Source organism: Falco cherrug, chromosome 1 (genome assembly GCF_023634085.1).
Source record: "Falco cherrug isolate bFalChe1 chromosome 1, bFalChe1.pri, whole genome shotgun sequence".
Taxonomy (NCBI): Eukaryota; Metazoa; Chordata; class Aves; order Falconiformes; family Falconidae; genus Falco; species Falco cherrug.
The window spans coordinates 23,797,835-23,825,507 of NC_073697.1; the positions used below are offsets into that span (position 1 = coordinate 23,797,835).

At 47.5% G+C, this 27,673-nt stretch overlaps 1 protein-coding gene across 3 annotated transcripts; it reads left to right on the forward strand.

Annotated features, from left to right (window-relative positions):
- The first annotated feature begins 44 nt into the window (after positions 1–44).
- On the forward strand, positions 45–26,522 carry PURG (purine rich element binding protein G). 3 transcript variants are annotated; one of them, XM_055708878.1, is made up of 2 exons: positions 45–159; positions 1,366–26,522. In XM_055708878.1, the coding sequence occupies exon 2, from the start codon at positions 1,379–1,381 to the stop codon at positions 2,387–2,389; it is 1,011 nt and encodes a 336-aa protein (XP_055564853.1). In that variant the 5' UTR covers positions 45–159; positions 1,366–1,378; the 3' UTR covers positions 2,390–26,522. The 3 variants fall into 3 exon arrangements, with proteins under 3 accessions (XP_055564853.1, XP_014132372.1, XP_014132374.1); XM_014276897.3 differs by lacking the exon at positions 45–159 and having other exon boundaries at positions 1,122–2,209; positions 3,543–26,522; XM_014276899.3 differs by lacking the exon at positions 45–159 and having other exon boundaries at positions 1,124–2,190; positions 3,543–3,678.
- The last annotated feature ends 1,151 nt before the right edge of the window (positions 26,523–27,673 follow it).

Here is a 27,673-nt window from a genome sequence, read left to right on the forward strand (position 1 = left end):
GGGCCGGGGCGGGGCGGGGCGGGGCGGGGAGGGGCGGAGCGGGCGGCGGGGGTGCGCCAGCCCGTGGCTCTGCGCGGCGGGGGGGGCGGCGGGGCCGCCGGCTGCGGGCGGTGGCGGCGGCGGCGGCTGAAGGGCAACGGCGGCGATGGGCGCTGTGGGGTGAGTGACCGGGCGGGGGGCGGGGTGGGGGGGGGGCGGAGAGGCGGTGCTGGGGGGCGCTGGGGGGGCAGTACTGGGGCACTGGGGGCACGGGGGGGGCAATACTGGGGTACTAGGGGTACTGGGGGGGCAATACTGGGGCGCTGGGAGGCGAGGGGGCACTGCTGAGGAGCTGTGAGGGGCAGCATTGGGGTTCTGGGGGGCAATACTGGCGCACTGGGGGCACGGGGGGTCAGTATTTGGGGGCAGGGCGGCAGTGCTGGGGATGCTGGGGGGGCTCTTGGGGGAAGGAGGTGAGACTCTGGGGGTGCTGGGGCAGGAGATGTAGTGATGAGGGGCACTGGGGAGCAGTGCTGGAGCAAGGCGGGGGCAGGGGAGCAGTACTGGGGGGCAGTGGGGGCCAGAAGGGTAGTACTGGAGGGGGAGGAGGGCAGTACTGGGGCACTGGAGGAAAGCGGGGGGGACAGGAGGGCACTACGGGGGGCACTGGGGGCAGGAGAGTAGTACTGGGGGCACTGCAGTGGGCAGGAGAGCAGTGCTGGGGGGCCAGGAGATGAAGCTGTGGGTGCACTGGGGCAGGAGATGCAGTGATGGGGGGCACCGGGAGGGCAGTACTGGGGCTCTGGGTGTACCGGGGAGGCGGTACGGGGGGCACTGGGAGGAGCAGGAGGGCAGAGCTGGGGAAGACCCCAGTGCCCCTCCAGCGCCCTGGGGAGGAAGGGCAGAGGCAGGTGATGGAGGGCAAACGCATGGGTGAGGACCCTGCAGGGGGGAGCTGGAGCCCCGGGGGGGTGGGTGCCCCCCACAACAGGAGCACCCCAACCCACCCTGCCGAGGGTCCCTGTCCCCGCTGCAGGGGAGCGGACGGGGGCAGCTGGCGGGGTCTGTAGTGCCAGAGGGACTGGGCTGGGGGGCTGTGGGGCAGGGAGGGGACACACTGCGAGGGCACTGGGGCTGGTGTGCCGCTGGAAGGAGGGCTCCCTTGTCTGGGAGGACATGGGCCGGCCGGCGGGAGCCGTGAGCTGGAGCAGGGGAGGGGAAGAGCACCCGGGATCCTTTTGCTGCGATGCTGCGTGCCGTGGCAGCGGAGAGGGATGCAGGCGTCTTTGTAGGGAGAGCAGCGCCGAACAGAGCTGCCGCCGAGAAGCCGAGCAGGCCCCTGGTGCTGATGTTGTCATCTGTGTCTCTGTTGTGTATTATTTCCAGCTGATTAGTAAAGATGGAAAGAGGGAGAGGAGGAGGAGGAGGAAGGAACCTGGGAGGCTCTGGCCTGCACAGGAGCATTTATTCCCAGTCCCAGCAGCAGTACCATTACCCGGCCTCCTCCCAGGGGGGCTGCATGGAGATCCAGGAGCTGGCCTCCAAGAGGGTGGACATCCAGAAAAAGCGATTTTATCTGGATGTGAAACAGAGCTCCCGAGGCCGCTTCCTGAAGATCGCCGAGGTTTGGATAGGAAGAGGCAGGCAGGACAACATCAGGAAAAGCAAGCTGACCCTCTCCTTGTCCGTGGCTGCCGAGCTGAAGGACTGCCTGGGGGACTTCATCGAGCACTATGCCCACTTGGGCCTGAAAGGCGGCCATGGTCACCGGCACGAGCACAGCAATGGCAAAGAGCAGCATCCCCGGAGGCGACAGCAGCACCCGCCGCCTTCGCCTCCGGTGTCTGTCGGCTCCGAAGAGCACCCTCACAGCGTCCTCAAAACGGAGTACATCGAGAGGGACAACAGAAAGTATTACCTGGACCTGAAGGAGAATCAGCGAGGGCGTTTCTTGCGGATTAGACAAACCATGAGTAGGGGACCTGGCATGATGGGTTATTTTGGTCACAGCCTGGGACAGGAGCAGACGATCGTCCTTCCAGCGCAAGGGATGATTGAGTTCAGGGATGCTTTGGTCCAGCTGATTGAAGAATATGGCGAGGGGGACATAGAGGATCGCCGGGGGGGAGGCGATGAGCCCCCGGAGCTCCCTGAGGGCACCTCCTTCCGAGTGGACAACAAGCGCTTCTACTTCGACGTGGGATCCAACAGGTACGGCATTTTCCTGAAGGTAAGTGAGGTGAGGCCGCCCTACCGTAACACCATCACGGTTCCATACAAAGCATGGACACGGTTTGGGGAAAATTTTATCAAGTACGAAGAAGAGATGAGGAGAATTTACAACAGCCATAAAGAAAAAAGAATGGATGCCAGAGGGGACAGTGGTGAAGAGCAAGAGGGTCTTGAATAGAGTGCATTGGACTGGCCACCTGGCAAAATAAACAAAACAAAACAAAACAAGCAGAAATTGGTGAGAGGGACTGACCTATAGTAATTTCAAGTTGCCCCATTTTTTTGTAAAGTCCTTTTCTGGTAGTTCTTGCTAACTCCAGTATGTAATGTTATAGGAGTCTGGTTATCACGTTAAATTACGCCCAAAACATCTCCGTATGTCTTTTGAAAGTACCAACCTCCCGAGTCCGTATGAGTCAGCTGCTTCGAGTGTTGAAGACTATGGAAGTACGCTTATCAGCACAAAAAAAGTCCGGCACTCTGACCTTTAAATAGTCTAGATAAGGCTTGTGTTGCACTTCAATGTGATACAAAAAAAAACAACCCCAAAACACCAAACCCAAACCTTATGCTGGAATGTATCCGTTTCTGCTTATGACAGGTTTTCCGGGACTGAATTCTGCCTGTACTCGGTCAAAAGGCTGAGCAGCATAGCTGTAGGGCATTAACGACAAAAGTCAGCTTCATGTGAATTGCTGGTATGCGTATGAGGAGAGGTAGAGGTTTCAAAATTGGCATCTGCTGGTTATTGGGTTGGAAATGATAGTCTGTATGGGTAAAACCTCGATAACTGGTCAGACCTTAGTAGTGTGCTGGTGAAGTGTGGAAGACGTGTTACTCGTTTTGTAGTTTTGTGCTGACCAAGTAACCCCAGTATCCCAGGATAGCGAAGCTCTACTCGAGTGCTAAGCTTTCTGAATTAGTGGCAATGAATAATAACCCACTCCTCATCTACATGTTCTGCCCATGCGAGGCTGCTGATTTTTTTATTTTTAATGCATTTATCCAAAATTTCAAAATGTATTTTTGTTTTAAGCGTGGTTATGGGTTCCAGCAGCGGGTGGCTGTGGAGCGGGTATTTGGAGGTGGAGGGACCGCTGTGACTGGGGTGCCCAACTTCTCTCCCAAACTTGAGATTAATGCAGTTGTGATGTTACCCGTGCAAGGAAAACACCCGGGTGTTTTATTCCTGCCGATGCGAGAAAGACCTTGGGGGGTTTGGTGCACCACTGGATTCGTATCGAAAGGCATCCCTCTCATGTTTACCCATAGTGCGTTTTGGAAGCCATGGTTAACGCCATGTCGGGTTTTCTGTTGTGTTGATTTTACAGGTGTTGTTGTTAGGAGGTAATATCCGTGCTCCGCCATCGCCCCCTTCCCACCCACCCAGCGCTGGGGCTGCCATCAAGCAATTCGACCTAATCACCCACCACCAGGTTTCAGTGTTGTCCCGCTGACGTCTCTGTAATGTAAATTTTACATCTCGTGATATAAACTCTCTGCCTGGAGGGAAAATGTGTACAATTACCTGTTTGGGAGGTTGATGAAAGGTTTTGAAAATTCTTTGTTGTTTCTTAAAACATGAGTACTTATAACCTAAGGGGCTTTTCCAGCCTTTGGGCGACCAGCTCCTTCCCCTCCAAAACCAGTGGGAGTTTGATTGAGCTCCAAGTACTCCCAGTAATGTGTTGCCCACCTTTATGAATTTTTTTGAAGTAGGCTTTACTGTGTCTAACCAGATATTTATAATTGTTTGAATTGTTTTTTTCAAGAGTGGCCTAATGCACGTGGACCAGCTATTTCTCCATGCAACCAGTACACGTTTTCCTTTTTTAATTTTAATTATTGAGAAACATATTTATCTCCAACCAGACCATTCATTGCTCTTAGCCTGGACCCACCTGCATGGCCATGCTCACTCCGAATGCTATTACCTGTTAATGTCTTTAACCATAACAAGAAAAGTTGGGGAGGCAGGGTTGGGAACCAAGAGGATAATCTGGACTTTAGTTTGGGTACTAAAACTAGTTGATCTGTTTTAACTTAAAAAAAATAAATAAAAAAAAAAAAAAATAAAAGCTTGCACCAAAGTCACCAAAGAACCTTTAGGAAAATGTTACGGTTGTGACAAGAAGTAAGAAAGTTAATTTCACTGTTTTAGGTGATTCCCCCTTTAGGTAAAACCACACATAGCAGTTAGAGCAACCAAGCCTTTGGCTTAGTGTCAAAAACTTCCATCCATTTCTGCGTAGATCACTCTTTCAGGTACTTTTTCAACTCTCGGAGAGATGTTCTCACTCCACCACTTGAACAGCTAGCGGACCGTGATGAATCAGCTGGGGGTTAGGTGGAGTACTGGTTCATCGTCGCTCTTAGGGCTTTGGTCCCAATGGTTTTAACAGGTCAATTAAAAAAAACACCAAAACCACCGTTAAAATAACTCTGCATCCTATTACTGGTGTGAAACCAGAGTTTAATGAATGAGTCCTTGATGCGTACGTTAGCGTATCGCTGACTGCTGCTTCCCGTCACAGTGCCTGAAGTAAAAAATTAACTTTTATTCCAACAAACCGGAGCTATGAATGTACAAACTTTTTATGCTCTCCTTCCTGTTTCTACGTGGCATTCCTCCCCTACGAGCTTGACATCTCCCTGTCCCAGCCTGCCTTTGCTTCAAGGGATCATAAAAGCTCCTACGTTGGAATTAACCCGAGTGACCGCATGTGTTGTAAGCGATCATGCCTTCCCAGTGTTCCTGTAGCGTTGGTGAGGAAAATACTTGCGATGGGCAAATCGATTGGAAGGGATATTTTCTTCACTGTTTTAAAAGAAAAAAAAGATGTGAAATGGCTTTCCTTATTGCTGAACATTTTTTTGAAAAACCCTTTGTCTTTTGTTAATTAATTGGCCTTCCGATGGCATTAGTTTATTGTAAATATCACCCAGGAATTCAGCGTCTGCTGGCTGCCGGGTTGGGCGCGGTTCTGGCATGCAGGTATTCCATAGGATCCACTAATGCATTTACTCCCCCGGCACGGGATGCACCTTAGTATCCAAAACTGGATCAGGATCTTCACGTTCATAGCCCATCACCCATGGGTAAACCACTAGCCACGCGGGTTTCCACCAGGATGGAAAGCGCCGATGTTTGCAGATGTTGTTGGAGGGTAATACAGACTCACTCGAAATGTAGCAATGCAAGACTTTAAAGGTGATATTTGGAAACGGGTTCCTTGTTATTTTTGGCAGTGCGTCTTCAGCTTCCGAGGACGGCGATACTGTGGGCTGCTCACATGCAGAAAGGCCCATGGAGATGCTCAGGAGCACCAAATCCCTAATGCATCTTAAGTGTTTGTTCCTGATGCCCTGAAACTGCCATGTCCCTTAAACTTGAGAAAACACAAAGCTTATTTGCACTAGAAAGAACGGCCAAAAACAATCCTTGGGAGGACAGGGTGAAGAGCACCAGTCTGAACCTCTTTTTCTCATGAGAGAATTTCCTGTTCAAGCCCTCACCTCTGTTTCAAAATTGTATGGTCCCGGCAGAAAGTCTGTCAGTTCAATAACTAAATTGTAATGCACTTTATATTGTGTAAATAATACTAGGAGCACATTTCTGCTCCCGCTCTGGTAAGGGGATGCTTTGGTAACGTAGTCTAATGCTGAAAGAAGCCGTCTCCTGCATGCATGTGTCTGTTAGAGACCTATCGTACTTGCTCGGTCCAGCTCCACTCGTATGTTAGAGGAGGACAGGCACTATATTGAGGATCCTCTCAAACCACCAGGAGTGGGATGATTTCTCTTTTTTTAAGTTTTTAAGCGATTTGCAGAGCTGCTGAGCATCCTCAGCTCCGCTGTCGCTGCAGCTCCTCGCCCCTTCTGCAAATTGGCCCCCCGGCGTTGCTGCTTTTCACGTATAGTCTTGATAAAGCTGAGTCCAGCAGCTTCTTCGTACTTGCCTTTCCCCGCTGCTGGCACAGAAGCTGGGGCAATCCCTAAAAAGCTTATCCTGGGTGGAAGGGGCTGCGGGGGCTTCCCCTGCCTTGCACCTGGTGGGGGGTTGCATTGAGTGCAGCCTGTCCAGCCAGCTTTCTTGGCAAAGCACAGAGACAGGGGCGTGCTAACGAAGGATCGGGAAGTGTTCTGCACTGGTGCGGTGAGGGTCACCCACCGGGTGTTCCGGAGGGGATGGCAAAAACCTGCTGTCGCGGGTTCATCGCGTCGAGTCTGGATGACAGACTTTACCCAGCAAGAAGCTGCAGTGGTTATTGGTAATCTACTCGTCGTCGTAAGTGTTTCTTATCTGTATCCAATATATACAAGTTCATATTCACATATAGACATTAATATATTTATGTGAGTATAATGTAGCCTGTAGTAGTTTGTAGTAAAACAATCTTATTTATCTGAAGTACACAGTCTAAAGAGGGGCCAGTTTTCTCCTACTACCAGTCTGGATAAACGCGTTATTTCACAGAGAGATGGTTGCATGCTGTTTGTCACGGCCCTTGTAAGATTTCTGCGTCTAAGTGCTCTCATCCCTTAGGTTTTCGGCAAAGCTGCAAGGGAATATGTAGTCAAAAGAAGGCAGAACTCTTCCTTGGAGGCATCCTTGAGGTGAGGTGAGAGCTGTAAGGAAGAGGCAGCTGCAGGTACTGCTGGCCACATCGTGTTTCAATGCCATTTTACAACCCCTGCCTTTGCAAATCTCTAGTACCATGTTCATAAAATTCCAAGCAGAAGTATTAAAAACCCCTCCGTTATGCAAAAAAAAAAAAAAAAAAAAAAAAAGCAAGCAATTACCAAAATTAATGTCAACACACTTTCTTTTCTGCTAAAGGTGTCTTAGTCTAATGATTGCATCGTTTTTCCCCCTCCCATGGCCTATTGAAGTGACCTAAACTCACAAGGAAGGGAGTTGGTAGTGGTTAGGAGCCTACCGCTTGCTTGTCTTGCAGCCCTTTTAATCAAACATGGTAATTTTTATAGCAGAAAAAGGTTTATTATTGTGTTTCTATTGGGCAGATTTTGCACCAGGTCAAAAATTAATTAGTAAGTGCTTTTAGTTCCATGGCATTCCTACTTTTGCTGTACATACAGTATATATATATTTAATTTATAAAATAATTATTCAGGAAGAATATGCCTTCTGTTTAATTTTTTGTGCTGCTTCCTCCACAATTAAGATGCCCTGTATTTTTCATGACTTGACGTATTGTGATGTCTAAAATTCACCTTTCCCCTCCTACCCCTCCATTCCTTTCAAGAAAAAGTTGTATTTGAAATAAGGAGTTTATCCAAGTAAGAGTGGGAATAAAGGCTACCCTTGACATAAGCTACTTGCATAAACCGGGGCGAGGCTGTCACCCCATGGCCTCTGCTGAACCAAATCGTCCCTCCGGCGCTGATCCCGCCGGTGTGAATGGTGGTATTGGGGAGCAAAGCTTGTCCGGCATATCCGAGATTGCTTGGGAGAGAGTGATACGTCCCCATAGATACCCAGCAGGCTGGGACCACGGACCTTGTCCCCTTGATGGGCGTGTTGGGGATGGCTTGAGGTGGCAGCAGGTTTAAGCTGGCCTCGTACCTGCAGATGATGCCTTATACGTGTTGTTTCCCGGCTGTAGGGCATAGTCTCCACTGGGCAGTGGGTCTTTCATCTTTACATTATTAATGCTAGCATGGTGATGTCTTCTGTTGAGCCCTCTGTCCTTTCCCTTCCATCTGGAGTCGTTAAAATTTCATTGTGTAGATGCAAAAGCAAGCAAATTTGAGCACCTGGAGAAACAAGATTCACCCGTTGGGCTTTTTTCTTCTGGGTAGCAGTGGAACCCGTGCAGGACCGTGGCTTGTGGAGAGGGTCTCGGTCGCCCTCCGCATCCTACACGTGTGCAGTTCGTGATCGCTGAGCCCGTCAGTGTTGCAAAATCACGGCTGTAAACATTCGGGGGTGATCCGGTCTTGCCTAAAACCAGCTGAATTCTGTCATGGCCACAGGAAAAAAGCCCTGGCTAGGGGCCAAGGTGCTTCTGGAGTTGCGTGTTTTGGAAAAAGCTAAAGCCAAATCTTTTGCCGCTCTGTTTCTCCAAAATCTGCAGAAACTTTCATGGGCTGACACCAATTTTTCTTCCTAATATTTTGTCACACCTGTGTTCATTTTCCCACCTGTACCTCCATAAAGGCAGCAGTATTTTAAACCATTGAGGTAAAATAAAACATCAGGAACTCCTGATAGATGATGTAGATTAAAAATAGGTTTTCCAGAAATGTCAAAGCATAAATTGAGGTTTCAGAAGACGGATGTTGTTTTGGCATTGCTGTGATGATGTAATTAGATCATTCCTTCCACATGCTGAGGCATTATCGAAAATGTGAACCCACAGCCTTGGGGTTCTCTTATATACATGAACTTCTGTAAAGGCGTACGCTGGATGTGTACCTTCTGGCCTTTTCATGCTTGTTGGACGTGTTCCGTGTTTGTACTGTATCCAGAGGTACTGGCCTAGCCTTGAGGTGCCTGGTCACCACCCCAATAAAACCATCAGTAATGGTTTGCTGATTCATCTTCCTAATTTGATAGGCTACCTCAAAATGCTTGGGGTGACGTATGGAAATTGCTAGTTCTGTGCAGAGTAGCCACTGTAAATAAAAAAAAAAAGACATATTCCATCTTTTAGGTGTTTCAGACCCATCCTAGGTACTAGTATTCATCAGGGCAGGGTAGTGGCTCCTGCCTTGGAATTGTTGGTTGGTGATGCAGCCGGTCGGATGGGTTTCTTAACTGCCGTGGGGGAGATCCATTCCAGAGGCAGAAGGAGTTTGTGTCTAGCTGTTTTTTCATCTTGATCATTTGCCACACAGATTAATTGGAGGAAAAGATTGCCCTTTGTGTGGGTTGCTGGAAGACGACTAAAGCTAAGGCTCTCTGCCCAGCCCTACTAAGCACAGGGCTGAGATAACATCTGTGAATTTATATGTGACGCAAAAATTAAAATAGAGAGAAGGGAGAGAGGAATATTAAATATACATATATGCATATACATACTAAAACTTGTAATTTCCCCCCCTGCTTCTAACAGGTCCTTCCCTCCTGAAAAGTTAAAATGTTAGCTGTTGTCTTTTCTGTTTTCCGTGTTGGAGATGTTCAACATGCAATATGAGCAGGGAGACAGATTTCACAAGCAATATCAATGCACTCTGCTATTAACGTTAAATCTTTACACTACAAATCGCGTGCAATAGAATCTGCATTTCAAAACAGCAGAGAGTATGTGAGATAAAATACACGGGTTAACCTCAGGCTCTTACAAGTATTCCCATCTGGTCGTTGTTCTGAGCACATGTTGTTGGCACGATGCGGAGGGAGAGGGGGAGTAAGAGCAGAGATAAAGTGCTTCCCACCGAGGCAGAGGAATGAAAAGGCAGGAGGGGGCGGAGGGAAGCGGGGACAAGGTTCGTGCTCCAGGGAATCTGGAAGCATGATGTTGGTGTTGTCTGTGGTAGGAGGAATAGGTGGCACCATCAGCGCTGGAGTCCTGCGGAGCTGGGGAAGGAGGCAGAGAGCCTGGATCCTAACGCTCCTCTTGGCAGCCAGGGTAGGTCTCTTTGGCTGGTTCTCCTCCCCCTTTGGGGCACATCTGTCCAGCAGTGGCACACTCTGTAAGCGCTGAATCTTGCCGACAGACCCGTCGGGGCCAAGTGAGACCGACAGATGGAGTTACTGCTTTTGCAGCTTGCTTTTCAATACTCAATTGGCTTGGCTCTTAATGTGCTGGGAGCTTGCCCAGGAATACCTGCAGAAGCTTAGGGGAGTGTACAAGCGTTGGTGGCCTGTAAAGTTTGCCAATGCCATCCCAATTTATGGATGCTTGCATGAGTTTCTCACCGGAGCCTTGCTCTGCACGCTGCTCTGCCTGCCTCCTGCTCCAGGAACTAGCCAGGGCTGTTTGACAGAGGGTTATGATCAATGGGGCAGCTGCTCTTTGCCATCACAAAAGAAAGGTGTTGGTGAAGGTTGGAGGGGATCAGAGGGCAGGAAAGCAGCTTTCAAAAAACAGACTCTGTGCCTGTCTTTGCAAAGGGGTTTGTGTAATTTTGAACAAGACTCTTTGCAGATGATCACCACTTGTATTGCCTTTGTTTTCCCGGGCACTGGCGTTGGTACTCTGAGGTCTGATGTGGAGAAGCAGTCGGTGTTAACAGCTGTTGAAAGCTTGTGCCTTGAACGAGTGAAGTGTTGTAATAATTGCGAGGACTCTGGAAAAGCTGTCAGTATCTCAAGCTGGGCCTCCTGATAATGGAGACTGGATCACTTTGGCTTTATTCTGCCTTTGCCTATGTTCCCTACAGATAAAACGGTGTGAATGATACCTCCCTACCTCAAAGGGGTGTGATAAAGACAAGTTCATTTGGAGTTAAGAGTTTTGGTGACGATCTGGTAGTGATCAGTACTGATGATCTCCAAAAACAAAACAAGAAGAAATCTGGTGTGAAACATACTGAGTAGATACGTGTGCAGTGTTTGGAAGGTACACGTAGGTACGGCTTGGACTGTGTACAGACTGATGAATGAAAAAGAAACCTATATGCTGGAGGAGGAGGGAAAGTTGTAAGAGATTGCGTAATTAAGCTGTCTATGCATATGTCTGAAGCAGTTGGAATTAAGGTTACTCAGATAATCCTTAGTTCTGGCACTTCCTGACCTTCGATTGCTCGCTTTTCCAACTTTTTTTTCTCCGCTGTTGCATATGAAGTTGTATCAGTGTACTGTTCGATAACACCGGGTTGTTGTTCAATAGATTTGGGTTTTCAATCCTGAATGGAGTCTCACAAGCCTTGCAAGAACTCCTCCACCTCCAACTTCCCTTCCAAGAAGGAGGAAAGACCAAAGAAGTCTTAAGGGCGAGGAGGACAGGAGGACATTGTAGGTGTGGTATTACAGGAGACCGGGCAGGGACCCCAGGAGAGCACCAGGCGCAGTCCCCCGTTCACAGCTGGGACTAGCTAAACCTGGTCCGCTCCTCACACTGGGTTTCAGCCGGGCTGGCGTTCTGTAGTCTGCAGAAAGTTACAAAGGAGTAACCTACCTGATTCTAAACTTAAATTTCCAAGTACGAGGGTGCCTCTAATGATACATTTCAGGGTCCACACAGCAAAAAGCATCTATATCTTTCCCAAGTTGAACAACATGGAAAAAAATCTGTTTGTTTACATCTCCAGTGATGGATATTCCCTCCTTCCCCAAGCTGTTTCAGTGGCTCACCCTGCCTACTCTCAGACACTTTTCCTGGTGTCCAGCCCCTGCATCCCTTGCTTCCATCTATTGTTTTTTGCCTTACAGGCCATGCTCTCAAGAGGAGTCATGGAAACAGTTTGTTCCCTTCCTTGCTGCAGCTCTTTTACATAATTAAAGATGGTTGTCAAGTCTCTTCTGCATCCTTTTCTAAGCAAATACAAAGCTTTCCACCATGGGTAGTTTTTAGCCCTCATCATGTTCTTGTTGCTTTCTGATGAGTCTGTCTTTTTCTTGAATCCAGAATTACAGAATCCAAAATCGGGAGAGGTATTTTCACTGTGATTTTACCAGCTTCAGGTGGAAGAATTGCAAATGGTACAAGGGTTTCTGGGTTTTTTGGAACCTTTGCATACTTGCTGCCTCCAGACCAGTTTGTAACTCTGTGTCCTCCCAGGTCCTCTTTGGCAGAGCTACTGCCAAGGCAGTCATTCCTCACTCTCTGTCTGTACTGTAGTTCTTGCCCTTCTGTAATAGTTTTAGAAAATCCAGACTATTAAAATACACATTTTCCACACATTTTTCAGTAAAAATCTTTTCTATATGTGATGGGGTGGCAGAACACAATCTATCATTCATGCCTCTGCTTATTTCTGAATGGGACGTAGAAAAAGTGTCCCATCAACAGGCATTCTCCTAAACATTAAATATTCTCCTAAATACTAAATATTATGACACTTTCCCCGTCTTCACAATAGAAGCAGCAGCTCCAGCACTAACAAGATACCTGTTTAAACACAACCGTAAAGAATGCATCTAGTGACATTATAAGCTCCTTGTGCCAATTTGTTTGGAAATACAGGCTTTCCTCTGTGTTCCCACATCTCCAGGGATTGTTAGAGAAAAGTGTATTTCCATCACACAATAATGTGAATAGTCACCAAAATATTTACGTGGACTTTGCTAGCTTTAACTAGCCTTCCTCTCTGCTCATGCTGCCTCTCCTGCTTCTTCTCCTACCATCGTCATCTGTGCTCATGCTCCATCTTCCCCTCCTCTGAAATCTGTGGGCTCATGATTTTCCGCAGCATTAGTTTGGCATTGCTGTTACTTGTCTCTTACAAATTGGGATCTCAAAGCAAAACTGACCAGCACTCGAATTTCAGCTTTTCACAATCTTTCAGTAAAACACTCCACAGAAGAGCTCATTCTGTTTTGAACGGAGTCAGAGCATCAGGTCATTATCAGGACCTGGGGGAAAAAAAACCACCCAAGTAAGCAAGACATTCAGCATTGGCATTCAGCCCCAGGTGGTTCTGTCTTCCACAGGGACGTCCTTCCATCCTCCAGAGAAGTTCCAAGCTCCTCTGTTGATTTCCTGGGTGGAGAGCTGCACGTTATGTGGCTCAGAAAGCCTTCCAGCTACCCTGCCTTAATGTGCTTGTGTCACCATCTCCTTCCTGGTTGTGCTGCAAGCAGTGCCCACCCAGCCATGCCAGATAACTGCTTCAAGAAGTCTGTTTGTTGGTTGGTTTTTTTTTTTCCAGCTCCCAGAAGCTTTGGCTGCACTGAAAGTTAATTGGATTTTCCTTAGTAACATTTTTATTGCGAGGAGAGCTGACAGTGTTGTGTAGGTATAACTACAGAGAAGTTCCCCCTGTTCGTGCAGGTTCTCACACTGCTCTATAATCACTCGACAGGTATAGCCGAGCACTTTCCAGAAGTGCATTTAAGTGTATGACTAACATCTGTCAAGCAGCAGTTGCTCTTTCTTTCTTACCCCCTCTTCCTAGGGGAAAAGCTGAATGTGTCAATGCAGTCCTGGTATTTTTAACATAAATTAATTATCCCCGCTGTTCTGCATTACCACTGTAAAGGGTGAGCTGAAGCACGCCGTGTGCTGAGAGCAGCAGACCCTGATGGCTTCACAGCACAGGAGCAAAACCTGAGGGCTCACGGTGGACAAAGTCTGGCATTTGCATCACTTCCACCGCTTCTGTCGGTAACTGGTGTTGAACAGGAGCTCTTTTGTCTCTGGAAGTTCCCCTTCAACTGCTGCTGTTTTGCAAATGGTCATTTTTGCTTGGAGCGTAGCGTGAAGGAGTTGGCTGTGCTGCTGGGCAGTTGGGAACTACCTGGTGTGAAAAGACTGTCTCTCCTCTGGGAAACTTGCAGGGGGAACCTAAAGCCCAGAGACAGCACGTAGGTTCAGGCAGAGGAGAGGTGGCGGAGTGGTACCCCAATTCAATGAAACTCAGTATGCAGCCGACAGATGTCTTTCTGTTTGGGATGCATTCACGATAGTTGCTTTTGCTTTCCTTCCAGATTTTTGAACACGCCCAAGATCTTTATAGCACTGGTCGGAACAGATATTTGCAAGGGAACTGAGCTGCCTCCGTCTCTTTGCTGAGATGCCAGTAAACTCTGGAAAGAGTTTATTGGGCTGGTGCCACTTTTAAAAGAGATTTTCCCATCCCAGCTAGGCATCGCAGCAGGGATGAGCAGGGGCTGTTGACAGCCAAGAACAGAGGGCAAGGCTTTGATTCAGTTCTTTGCAGTAGTGTTTATCCTAGATCCTCTAACGTAGTGCATGCCGAATGCTTTTCTTCTCTCTTCACCTTTCCTGGCAGGATTATTCTAGTGTGCCTGTGCCTAGCAATTAGTCCTCCAATCCAGGAGGGATTTTGGAGCAGACAGCTGTGTTTCTCTGAGCTCCAATGCTTTTGCAAATTCACAATGGTAAATATCAGGGGAAGAACTAAGCCCAAGGGCCAGCCCTAAAACTTTGTTTGACTAAACCATTTATGGGTTTCTAGCTTCTAAAAGCTCTCTGACAAGGGGGTTCTATCAGCTGGTGTCAATTTAACATGTCTGTCTCCTGTTCCACCCCCAATCATGAAAAATTATTTACTTTTAAGTCCTTTGAAGCTGTAGTGTTGATGCGATCACTCTCCTTCCTGTCTGAGATATAAAAGGTTTTGTTGGACCCTTCCCAAAGGTTGTGTGCACATCACTGTAGTTAGTGGTGAAGTTTTTTTAATTTAAGCATTTTTAATAATCCACCCCCACCCCCCCACCCCCCATCCTGGTAACATTAGGGATAGTTTTTTGGCTCAAACACTTATAAAGCTGGGAATAGGTACTGTTTCAGAAGGTGAACCAAACCTTGTGCCTTTTATCTCAGAGCGTATCCTTTAAACTGGCATCTTATTTCTTGCTCTTCTGGTTGCAAAACATCGAGGTCACTAAAGCAGCATGGGTAGCAACCCCTGTTGATGTTTATGTGATTCAGTGTATAGGGCCATTTTCCTCTGGTTTTGCTCACAGGGCCCACTGCTGGTTGTGCCATTCCTTTTGCCAGTTTGACCACTAAGAGTATTTATTGTTCTGGTTCATGTCTCGTGGGCATCCTGGCTGAAGAGCCCTAAATAGGGTTTTTCCTCAGAAGTTCACCACCTTTTTTAAGCACTTGCTTATGAACCTCTCTGGAAATGTTGTGCAAAGCCCAGACGTGCCTCGGTTCCCTCCATCCCCGTGCATTTGCTAACTGCTGCAGCCGATGTAGGACAAAAAGATGCGTAGCTAGTTATATTTCTCCCAGGCGGTCCTTTTCCTCTGTGTCTATTTTGGTACACTTTGGCCTTAACCATTGCAGGGACAAAAGGCATCCTGTTCTGCAGCTCTCATCTGCTTCTGCAGCCGTTGCGTGGTTGGTGGGGCTCTAGGAGATGTTAACTAGGTTGAGGCAGGTTCACGTGGGGCTTGAGGTGATACTGCAGCAAAGGAGTAGTTATTTAACCATACAGCTGTTCATTCCCTCTCTGATCGTTCTCACGTTGAGTACCTGGGGCAGATTTGATGATGTGCGTGTCGTAGGCCTGCTGCTTCCTCCCCACGGCTAGTGTGCAACACCTCGCTTGTAGACAACGTATGACAGCTTCCCCGGGGATGAGCTTTACTGTGTCTGCTACAAGTATTGCTCTGAGCTTGGGCTCTTGCTTCTCACCGCAACTCGATGCTCTGCCTGGATCCTTTGTTATACCTAACCTTAATTTTGTTTCTTTGAACACAAAAGTAGGCTGCAGTCTGGAAGTGTGCATCTTGAGCTAAACATTGCCAGGATTTCATCCTCCCCAGGACATTTAGATGAGTTGCACAATAATTAGGAGTTGCCTTTTTTCCGCAATGCGTAACAGCAAGGTGCTTCCACATCAGTTTGGGAGTCGACCCAAGGGTTTGATGTGGGTTAGTAAATTCAAGTATGTGGGATGACCATACCCACAGCTAAGTAGCAACCAAGATGTTAAGATAAGAGCTGTACCTCTGCCAGCTCTCCCATCTACTTGCTTACAGTCCTGCGCTGGCTCCGGTTGCTGCAGTGGGTGGCGATGCAGGGGGCCACCAGGACCAGGGACCATCAGAGCCCACACATGGGACCTGGGTAACAGTGGCAACAGAGACCTGAACTAGTCAAGGGACCACTGCCCACACGTTGTATATCACAGTATAACTACAAAGGGAAGGTGTAAACAGCTTTATTCTGGGTACCGCAGGACCCAACCTATTGTAATCTTCCTTTTTTTGCCTCATGGGACTTCTCACTCTTGCCTGGTGCTTAAGGCAGCTGCTCTGGAGAGTGTGTGGATGTTTCTGTCCTGGGATCGGCGTGTGCCAGCGTGCAGTCTGCATGTAAGCTTGCTGCATCCCAGCCCCTGTGCTCGGTAACAGCATTTTCTGCTTACGCCAGCACAGTCATCCCTCAGTGCTGTCGGGGTGAGCCTTTGAGTTAACAAGTGATAAGTTCCTTTTAGCTATCTTATTAAAAAAAAAGAAGGCGGCGGCAAAGGAGGGAGGTGCTAGAGTCACCTGATGAACCTTTTCGTGGATGCTGCCATTTTTTTAACTGTGGGTTATCTTGGTGAAGGCATATTACAGACCCTTTTATTTTAAAACCAGCTTAAAACGGTCAGTTTATTTGGAAGTGCGTGTTTTGTGCTGACATGTGTGCATCCCCAAGCAAACCCACAATCCAGAGTGTAAGGCAGAGGTGGTGTCCATTTACTCCCCCCTGCAGCAGCAACCTGCAGTTTAACCTGTTGCTTTTCTCACCTCTTAGGAGACACCCTCTAAAGTACGGATAACCTCTCTAAACATGCTTATCCCTTCTCAGACAACCCGCAGCCACACAAGGTTTCAACAGCAGCCCATGGTTTCTGAAAGCTTCTTGCCATTTCCGAGACGATCTAAGAATGGGAAGGCACTGCAACTGCAAACCTGGCAAAGATGCAGTCGCTTTTGCTGGCTAACCTGTAAAGGAAAAGATGTCACCCCCAAAGTGTTTCTGCAAGCTCCGCAAAAGAGGAACAGAAACATAGAGGAGCAAGCTCTTGAGGCAGGAGCCAAAAGGTAAGAGTGAAGACTGAGCCATAGCTTGGACTTTGCAGGCTGTTTTGGAGAGCACGGCAGCTCTCTGGGGTGGCCTGGTCTGCCACCCCTGTTGCTCATCTCTGAACCTCCTCCTGAGCTAGGCTCTGAAGTGCCCTCCTCAGAGAGGTGCAGCCTTCTCAGCCCCTCTGTGCCACAGGAGGAGAAAAGCACCACCTGGAAGATCCTTTTAACTTCCTCACCTTCTCAGGCTCTCCACAAAGTGAAGTTCATCCTCCTCCATCCTGCAGCCCTTCAGCTGTTGCAATAAGCCCTAGAGGTGCTCTCTCTGCTTGCTCAAAATCTACGCCGACCTCTTCCTTTCGGCGAGGCTGAAGATGCTGTGCAAAAAGCAAACAAGCGAGAAGCTAAGGCATGGGTATTTTTCACTTGCCTCAGCCTAAACACCAGCCTCCTCCAGGCTTTCAGTCTTCCAAGAGCTTCCCACCTTTCTAGCCAAGCAGTTTGTTTTCTAGAAGAAGAAAAACTGTGGTAGTTTTGTGGTAGCAATATCTGGATTCCTCTTTTACTAGTGAAGGTATTTTCTCCCTCTCCTTTGAATTTCATATCAAAGCAGATACTAATGTGAAATAAGAGTTGTAATATCAGGAAAGGGGAGATGACAACAGAGCATTCCTCTGCACAGGGCTTGATGCAATTTGAAGCTGCTTGTAGAAGACTGGCTGGAAGGTAAACTGATTTGGCCTAAAAAAAGCTGGTGCTGTTAAACTTTGTTAGTGATTCTTCAGTAGATGGTCCAAAATAGCTTTTTCGTGACCTGTGACCTCTAGGAAAGATAACTATATTTTTTATCTGCGATTGAATGTGCAATTCGTGCTGGCAGAAGGGCAGAAACTTTGGTTCTTTAGAAACCATCTCAGGATGGCACTTACTGTCAAAAACATTGCATGGAAACTTAAAGAAAACAAATGAAAAATCACACATCTGAATCGACACCAGGCAAGCGTTTGCAGAGCGTTGTGGCTGAGCTAGCCAACCACGCTGAATTCTGGTTATACACGAGTTGTAATCCACCTTTCTGCCTTCATGGCCATGCAAAACTTCTGATAAACATGTGTGTACCCTGAGAAGGGGTTGCAATTAGACGAGCCAGGAGCTCCTGTGTTTGCAGCATCCTGCTTTGTACCTAGGCTCGATCCATTGACTGCGGAGGTGTCACCCCGCGCTCCCCCCCCAAGCAAAAGCAGTCCCCTCTGATCTTCCCGTGTCGTGTCTGTGCTGCAACTCCCATGCAAGGTGGTAGGGGTGCATTTCAAGGGCAGTACTTGGTCATCAGCTGTTGTCTAGGATGCTGTGACTTTTGGTACAGCAGGAACAAAAAGATATCTGGTTGAATTTCTAATCAGGAGATTGTTTTCTGCCAAGCTCCCCACCCCCACTGCCATTTCAACTGTACGTTATTCTCTTTTTCTTTCCACTGGTCCTGTTACGCGCCGCTCAACAGCTGCTGCATTTAATCCCAGAAGCTGTAGTTGGTAGCGAGCAAAGTGATCTCCATATAACCTCTATCTTACTCGTAAGTGTGCATTATGAAGCTTAACCGATGGTAATAAAATGTTTTGCTTTCAACATGCGGTCCCAGTGGTCCAATGTTCCCTTCTTCAGGCACCATCATTACAGCAGGGCGATGAATTGGAGTTATTCTGCTACCCTGCAGGAACGTGCTTCATAAAGCTGGACGCAGGCATCATCGACGTCTAGCGACGCGTGTGGATACCCAGCAAGAAGAGATGGAGGACACCGAGCAGAGCGTTTTTTGCAGCGGCGAGTTGGTGGTGCTGGCATCCCCAGGTAGGAGCAGCAGCTGTGGGCACAAGGTCCCTGTGAATAAATTTGTCATGTACACACTGCTCCCCTGGATGCATTTGCTCTTTGATGAAGATCGTATCTTGATGGTCAAGGAAAAACTGCTGCAACGGCAGGACTGCCAGAGGTGCTTGGTGTCTTGCTCAGCTGTGACTCAACTGTGCAGGTTCACGTCTCCATGAGATAGTCTTGCAGTGCAGTCTTGTCTTAGAGCCTCTTCAGGGACTACGGTGGTATGTGAGGGAGCAGAAACAGATTGCATGCCTGCTTCTTGGGGTATTTTTCCATTCCTTTCACAACTGTTCTGCAGGTTCATGGTTTTATACATGGCTTTTTCTTTCCTGCATACAAAAATGGGCATTTTTATGTCATCCTGAACGATGGATATTTTTGTGCGGGGCTGGGGGAGAAGATGCTTCTCCTCCACCTTTAAGTAACTATGCAAAGTGCAGAAAGTCTGCATCTGGAATTTCATTTTGGTTTGCACATCATTGATGCTTTTATTGACAGCATCTTTTCACGTATAAATAATTTAAAGGTTGTATGATTTTCCTTCTCTAAACTGAAAGCATGAATTTCAAAGCAGGGATCTCCAAGCTTCATTTCTGTGATACGGTGGGTTGCATTAGCCCTACAGCTGGGATTTGTTGAACAAGACATGGTTCCCTATGCTTGAAGTTTATAGGGTTTAGTTTCAAAGCGGAATTTCCGAGGCAGAGTGCCCCCAGACCGGTAGCAGTACATATCTGAATATATAGCTTTTTCAGGCAACAATAACACAGCCTGTTTCTGGAGATTGCCATTTTGTAAACAAGCTTCTTCTTGAGCAGCACAGCTAGGACTACAAAAGATGGATGATTATTTCTTCCCAGAATCAGTCTTCTGCTGCAGGATCTGTTTTTTGTTGCGATAATTAGCATAGAATTAAAAATGGCCCCGCATCTTCAGTTCACATGATGACTCTGATACCGAGCGATCTGGGATCGTGTTTTACTCGGCAAGAGGCTGTGTCTGCGAATCGCTTTATTTACCACTGGAAATCAGCATTTAATTGTGGCTCACAGATATCTGCAGGCTTCGACGCAGCAAAAGCCTCCGCCTCCAAAAATAAAACGTTGCTTCTAATAAACTTTCAAATGAGTTGTTTTTTTGGAGACTGGACAAGTTGCCAAGAATATTTAGGTGAAAGTCTAGCACGCTGGCTGAAGCAGGATTTTACAAATACCTTTAGAACCCAGAGCGCAGGCTGAAGGTGGGGTCACAGGCTAGCACGCAGCCTTTTCTCCCAGAAAACCTGTAATAGCTTTTCTTTTTAAAAGTTTCCACAGGATTGCCAGTCCAGGTGGAGGCAGAATTGCAATGAGTCTCCGACGTGGCCAATAGTGTGTCTTTAGGACCAACTAAAGCAGCAAAAGCACAACATGATGTGTAAACTTCCTTGTGAGAACAGTGCAGGGAATTACTGTGCGATTTGATGCAGCATTCTAGCATTGGATTTATTACCCACTTCCAAATCATCTGCCAAAAACCCTTACTATTGGAAGAACATGTTATGAAAAGACCTGGAAAATGAGCAGGTTTGGTACGGCAGTTTGCAGGCTGGTAAATCGTCAGTGCATGCAAAGTTTCGGTTGAGATCAACGGTACTTAAACCAAATGTTATTCCAGGATCTACATATAGCACATGGTGATATATACCAGTCTTGCAAGATCAGGCTTGAATACGGTCCTGCAAGATGCCTCTTTGCCTAGCGTAATGCTCAACGATTGCTTTTGATCCCGCAAGACTCCACCATCACTTATGATAAAGCCGTGGCGTGCAGGCTGGCACACTTCTCCCTGTCACGCTCACTCTCCTTTGCTGATGGACTCGCTGGGTGGCAGGGCCATGGCCACATACACGTGCGTGTGTACTTTCCCCAGACCTTGCTGGCTTTGGCAACGAGACTGGATATATCACTTTAGCACTTTTTTGTATCTGGATTGTGGACTGAGATGGTTGTGTTTCCCCACCGTACGCCTGCCCTCCTCACTGCGGGGCACCACCAACCTCATGCTGTCCTTTTCCAGCTCCCACATCTTTTCCAGGCTCCTTTCTTTTCACTTGTATGTCTGCAAAAGTGGATCTACATCTGTAGCCCCTGGATGCCTGACCTTGCTTTTTGCTAGTTTAAATACAGGTCTTTGTGGCAGTAGTGGAAATAAGTGATTTGGGTTTGTAACTCTACCCCCCTCCCCAGGTATTAGTGTTACCTGCTTCTGAAAAACCATCTGCTTGCTCCCTGGTTAGGAAGATGTCTGCGGCTGTACCTGAAGCACCACCCAACGTACCCTGCCAACCCCAGCAAGTCAATACTTTTTAAAAGAGCTTTCCCTGTAACAAAGCTTTGTGCCCGGCTCAGACCCACCAGATACCGGACAGCCAGCTGTTGCCTCGTACGACACCTGCAAGAGTTGACAGTGATGCAGGCAAGGCCTGGGGAGTCACTTAATGCTATTCAGTGTCCTTTTTTTTGGGGTGCTTGCTGAAACATAGTGAGAATTGAAGGTCTGGTTTCCCATTTTTCATTTGCTGGTTTTGTTTTGGGAGACACCCCCCCACCCCCACCCCCCCACCCCCGTTTTTGCAAGCACTGAGCTCCTGTGGTGAGGGGACAGCGAGCACTGCTTGCAAGGAGCCGCTTCCAGCCTGGGGCGAGGACTGGGATCAGCGCAGACCTTAACGGGGAGGTTTCCTGCACTGTTTCCAGTGAGCACTTGTTGCTTTTCCAGCATGAGTATAAAAGCAGGGTTGGGCTTGCAGCTCGACATGAGGGAACAGAAAAGCAGCTGTCAGCAGCTGGAATGGGCAGCGGGGCAGTCAGTGGGAAGCGCATGTTTAAAGAAAGAAAGGGGAAGTGCCTGATGTCCGTGGGGCTGAATCCTCCTTTTCCAGCCTTTTTCCAGGAGCATGCTGATCCAAAGTCCTTCTCTGGAGCCTTTTCCTTCATGAAAACAAAGATGGGACATTAGTAATGTCAATGTTTACTAGACTGCCTTCACTGTCTTATTCTTGCATTAATTGTCCTTGGACTGGTAGGGTGGTTAAGAGAAAAAAGCCAGCTTAATGCATAGTCGGAAAGCTTAAAAAAAATAATAAAAGCAAACCACAAATAGATAGGTAAATAGGCTAGCTGTAAGATAGCGTGTAAAAGGAGGCAGCCTGCGGCGTGACTCCTCTGTAAAGTGCATGATAAGCGTCGGCCGAAGCTTGTTGCAGACACGGGGCAGGGTTGCTTTTGCTAGACTTTGAGTATCCTAGTTGCAAAGACTCGTAAATGTTCCGAGAGACTCTTGGTTTTGGGGTGGTTTATTTTTTTTTCTGTAAGCTGTGGCCACTTGCTTTCTGAATGGGTTTGTAGTGATGGAGTTGATGGAGCTGTTCTGTATAGTAACCTAAAAGGTGTCAGTCGTTTGCTCTCGTATGTGTTCACAAGCTGAGCCGTAGCATTATGCATCTCTCTGCGATGGTGTGATTTGAAGCACTCTTGGTGTGGCATGTGCAGTTGCAGTGCTGTCTGTTTTTAATTTCACCCTTAACTATACCCCCACGTTCTACCCGTGTTTCGGACACTGAACCAAACCGACTTTGAAACTAGCACTTTAAGTACTAGTAGTCACTTTGCTTCTGACTCGATTGAGCACTGCACTTTTGTAAGTACTGTTAGCACTGAGTTTTGAACTGTTTATTTTCCTCAGTCTATTTAGCCTCTTCAGCGTGGTGTTAATTACTTAGGGGCCATCAGAAGATAATTTCGAGGTGTATGTGACCAATGTCTGGTGCCTGACTTCCATTACATATCCTTTAGCGATTTTATAAATTCGGGTACTAAACCCATCCAAGCTTATTTTACACAACAGAATGAACATCTAAATCACTGATGTCCAGGCAGACGTGGTGTTGTAAACTTCGAGGTCATCCAGAGACCCAAGTGCATGGCTTTTAGAAACACCAAAGATACAGAAGTCTCAAAAAGGGATCAGGATGGTGCAAGATTGTCTGATTTACACTTGGAATTGAACGGACCACAGGATGCAATGCAGACCTGGAGTGAGAAGCGTAGGGCAGACTCTCTTGTCTTCGGTAGGAGACCCCCAGTCTGCGTTTGCAGGGTGAGTCCATGGGACAGTGGAGTTAAAACCAGTCTGAGATGCTGGTATCAATAAAGACTGCGCTCAAGCCATTGCAATAAAAGCCATCATTGTGCCTGTACTGAAAGTGCTGTTGAGATTGATTGTGGGCTTAAACTACAAAAGATATTTTTAAGTAAAAAGACTTAGAGATGATTTAGAAGATGGAGCATAATAACCCTGGGGTTTGCTGTTGAATTTGAGAAGCAGAGTTAGGAGTCGGTCAGGTCTCGTGTTAGGAGGCAATTCAGATGCACATCGCTATTCTTGTTAAATTCCTGTGGTATTTCAGTACGGCTGGTCAGGGACCAGAGCTCCCTTGCCAGCAAGAAATCAGTAGGGTAGAGTTTGTAGTAAACATAGTCATAAATCTCTAGGATTTGAAATGGGAGTGATGATCCCTGGGATGCAGAATAATCTGGGTTTTGATGTCCTGAACCATCCACTCTCAATCAACCGATGGTGTTGCGCTTCTTTAAAAGCCCTCGTGGGTTTTCCGTAGTAGCAAGTAAATCGTGGTGGTCATGAGGGTGCTGCGTTTCCTTCACACTGGGGTATCCGCACTTGGGAATCCTGCTCATCCTCATTGACGAGCCAATAGTCAATCCGAGTCCTCTGGCAATACTCCTCGGTGGGAGTTTCTCCCCGGTGACACTTGATGGATAAACCCCGCCATTACAGCATGATCAGTTTGAATGGAGAGGAGTGAATTAGGTCTTCTCCTTCACTGCTAGCAAGCAGACATGCTGGAAATAACCTTCAGCAGCAACAACAAAAAAGTGTCTTGGGTTTGCTTGTTGCAGCGGGTAAAGTGTTTTTCCTGACCAGCTCCAGTTTTGGTGGCTGGTTTTGCTTGGGTTCGGTTCAAGCATCCTTCTTCAGTGGGTTCGTTCGGGTATTCAGTGGGAACTGAAGGTAGTTAAAATACATGAACCTTGAGCAGCCCAAGGTATTATGCTCTTATATCCTTGATCGTTGGATTTAAAAATGGAAATGTAAATAGAATCCAGAACTTTTTCTTTTTTTTTTCTTGTTTCTCCCCCCAGCTAAAATTACCCTGCAAATCTAGCTTTAAAGATATAGCACCTGGCGATGTTGCTGCTGTATCTGAGCCCCCCAGAACGATAGCAGCTGAGGGGACAGCCTCTTCAGAAGGTACCTCGGTGACTGAGAGCCTACACTCCACTTGCTGTCACGAGGATATAGGTGTACCCCTCAGAAAATTCACACACCCCCAGCGAGCTCACCGTTCTCCTTGAGTCCTTGGAAATTAAGCTCGTTGAGAAAGGGGGATTTGGAACAAATCTTTTTTCTTCTCTCTCTTTTTTTTTTATTATTTTTATTTTCCCGCACAGGTGTAGTTTTTGCTCTTTTGAGTTGGCATCTTGTCCTTCAGGAAGGTAAAAGTAAGTGTTTTCTCCTGCACGGCACACGTGAGGCCTGAATGCAAAGCCTAGCACAGCACCTCTGGCTTTGGAAGGACCTTTTAGGCAGAAAAAAGCTCTTGTAGGGATTTTTAGTTGTTTGGATTTTAAGATAGCTCATGGGAAGCGCATTGTAATGGCACACAGGTGATGTTTTATCGACCTTTTCTTTTTCTCCAAGGGAAACATTTTAATTTGCCGTGATAGTTTAGAGTTTGTTTCCTTGAAAGTCTTTTTGGACCCATGCAAACGCCCTTGAAATGAGTCAAGTTTATCAAAATAAATTGTGCATTGCAGGAAGCAGTCTCAAAATGCGCACACACCCATGCACCTGTCCGCGTGTACGTGCATGTGTGTGTGTGTGTATACATATGGATAGTTATCTTATTTCCCCAACTCTTCCTCTTTTTTTGAGGGGTTGGTTTGTTTTTTGAGTTTGTTTCCCCCGCTATCCCCCCAGGATATTAACCAAAAGGTGTTTTAAAGTCATGGCATGAAAACTCCTAAATGTAAATCTGAGTACCTTGTGATGCTAATTAACAGGTTTATCTAAAACTTTATGTGATGCTTAATATTTTTCTTAGAAAGTTTTGTTTAATGTTAGATCATTGTTCTGAAGGATGTTGGTCCTACTGGCATTAAACTAATGGAAATAAAATGCATGTGTTACAAGTGTAGAAACGGTGAAGAATTAAGTGTGAACTTACTGTACGATACTGATTCTGTTTTCAAACAATCTGTTTTGCTGTTCAGTAGTTGACATATGGAAATGCCAATGTACTGTAATTTAGCACTTTTCCAATGGACCCTGTTCTCACTATGCCTGAGGGAGGAAGCGGATTTTGCTGGGGGCTGTCTGAACTCAACCTCTGAACCCTTTTTTGTGTGTTTCAGCACCAGAATTGGCCAGGGGGGAACTCAAATTTGAGGTTTGCTCATTGGTTCGGTGGCTGGCATGGGGCAGAAGGGCGGTGGCTCTCCATTTCCCTGTCCAAACCAGGACGATTTGGGTGAAGACCTCGCTGTGGGTGGATGGACTGGCAGCAATCCTGATCCACCAGCGCATCTGCCTGGGAGCCAGGCTAGGGATGGGCTGTCTGAGCTTGGGTGGGACGGACATGATCTGCAAAGCAGCCAAAGCAATCTGCGGGCCCTGAAATTAAAAGGCAGAAGGGTTAAACTACTGGCCACCTCCCTCCAGCCCAAAGCCTCCTTTCCTAGTGTTAACAGGGTGCAAAGTGTTACTTGTCATGTACTGTACTGAAAGGGTTAATTGATCAGTGACTGTATTGTACTGTATGAAAACTCATGAATTGCCTTGTATTGTTTCTAATGGACTGTACCATGTCCCCCCACCGCCCATTCCCAACCCATCCCCGGGTTTTCCAAATGACGCATGTTATCAGTTAGGTCCTCCAAACTCTCTGGTGCTAACTCTTCCGTATCCGATGGTGCTTCTGCGGATGCTAACTGACGACATGCCGAAACAGAGCTTGAAGTTCACGTCTTTCTTGTCTGTATCAAGTCGACACACACACACACACACATGCTCACAAAAAAGAAATAATGATAAACTTGAATTTGTTTCAAAGCATCATTGACAATCTAATGTTTTCTATGTCTGCTTTTATTTGGGATGGCTTTTCTAGAAAGCAGCACGCCAGCACCTTCGCACCAGGAGGGGATTTCGCCCTGTTCCTTCGGCATCCGAGGTGAGCTGCTCCCTTGCTGCCTTGGTAGGTTCAGCCCCGGGAGGTCGGTCCATCAGGAGCCAGTCAGGAAGAGGAGGTGCAGGTGCCTTCAAAGATACCCAACCCTAAAAAGCAACTGGCATCCCCGTGACCATCTCAGAGGGGATGAACCTGCCCCTTGCTTTGTGGCTTTTTATGAGAATGGAGGCAGAAAATTGGAGTCAAAGGGCAGCTGGAGCTCCCAAAGGCACCTCCATCTCCTCCCAGCATCACCCATCTCTGCTGGCAGAGGAGCCACCTCCCAAGCCTGAGGTTTTGCAGGTGACACCACCTCGGATGGCGTGGACAGACCCATACCCTCCCAAACCCCCTCCTGCCCCCACGCGAGCTGCTTTTTGGACAAAATAAAATCTGACTATATTTTATATCGATTTGAAAACAAAGTCTGATATTTACCCCTGTTCTCAACTGAATTTGCATATTGTTGTTTGCCACGATATTTGTTCTGTCTTAAAATAAATTTGCTTACTTGTGTAGTCTTAACTGTCTGCTCTGTTTCTTGTAATCAGATTTATCGCCACTCCAAGGTGCCTGCGTGGCGGCTGTCCTTTGGTCACTTCCCATGAAGGCGAGAATGAAATCCGTCTGCTTGGGAAGGGAAATCATTTCAGCTGAGACTCAGACTATAAATGTTTCTCTCTCGGTTAATTCGCATCCATCTCCCCAAGGCTTTTCAATTTGACGCCCTTTTTTTCCCCAGTCTTTCATCATCAGACCCTTCTATCCGGTAAGTGCGCAACAGAGGAGCAGCCGTGCTTCAGCCCGCTTAATTTAAGAGATTAAATTGTTGCTAACGCATTTCTTGAGGGTAAGTAATTTCTGACGGCAGTATTTTGCATTTGAGAATGAAGGGATTTATGGCTATGAGCTCACTGAAAGCAACGAGTGGCCGAATGCTGTGGGCATCGGCATCTGACGCTGGCTCAGTCTTACAGCACATCGCGTTAGCAGCGAGCTGGCATCAGTCACTGGAGACGTCGCGCTGGAAGGCAGTGCCCTCAAAAGGCTGGAAAACCAATTTGCACATGCGTTTCCAGGGACGTAATCAAATCAGCCAGTGGGTTCAATAAAAGGAAAAAGCCAGTATTCCAGGTTTGCCCGCATTTGCAAAGAAAACCTGTTGCAAGGCTCTCAGGTTTTGAGGCTTTTTCCCCTAAAAAAGCTGGGTTTGGATTAAAAATGTTGCAGGCTGCTGCAGGAGGGCATTTTGTATTCCTTTAAAGATGTGTCTGTGTGTAAGAGGATCGTTTCAGAGGAGTCCATGCAAGGGCTTGGGCTGTCACCCTTCCTTCCCCTCGGAAACTGTCCCTGTGCATATGTTACGGCCATGGGGTCCATTTTCAGTGATCTGTCCCCCTCTCCAGGCCCCGTCCCCCCTCTCTTTGCCTCTTTCCTCCCCCCTGACCTCCCTCTGGCTTTTTTTCCCAGTTTATCAAGGTTTTGTAGATGTTTCCTGCTGCTCCTTGCAGTACAAGCAGCACTGCTGATGGCAATGGGCACCAGCACGGAAAGGAGAGGGAAGAGATGAATCCTGTGGGGAGAAGCCAGGAACAAGAAGCCTGGCTTTGTGGAGGGTGCCGCCAGGTACGTCTGCTTTCCACCCTCAGCAAAAATGCAGTGCCTGTACCCCTAAA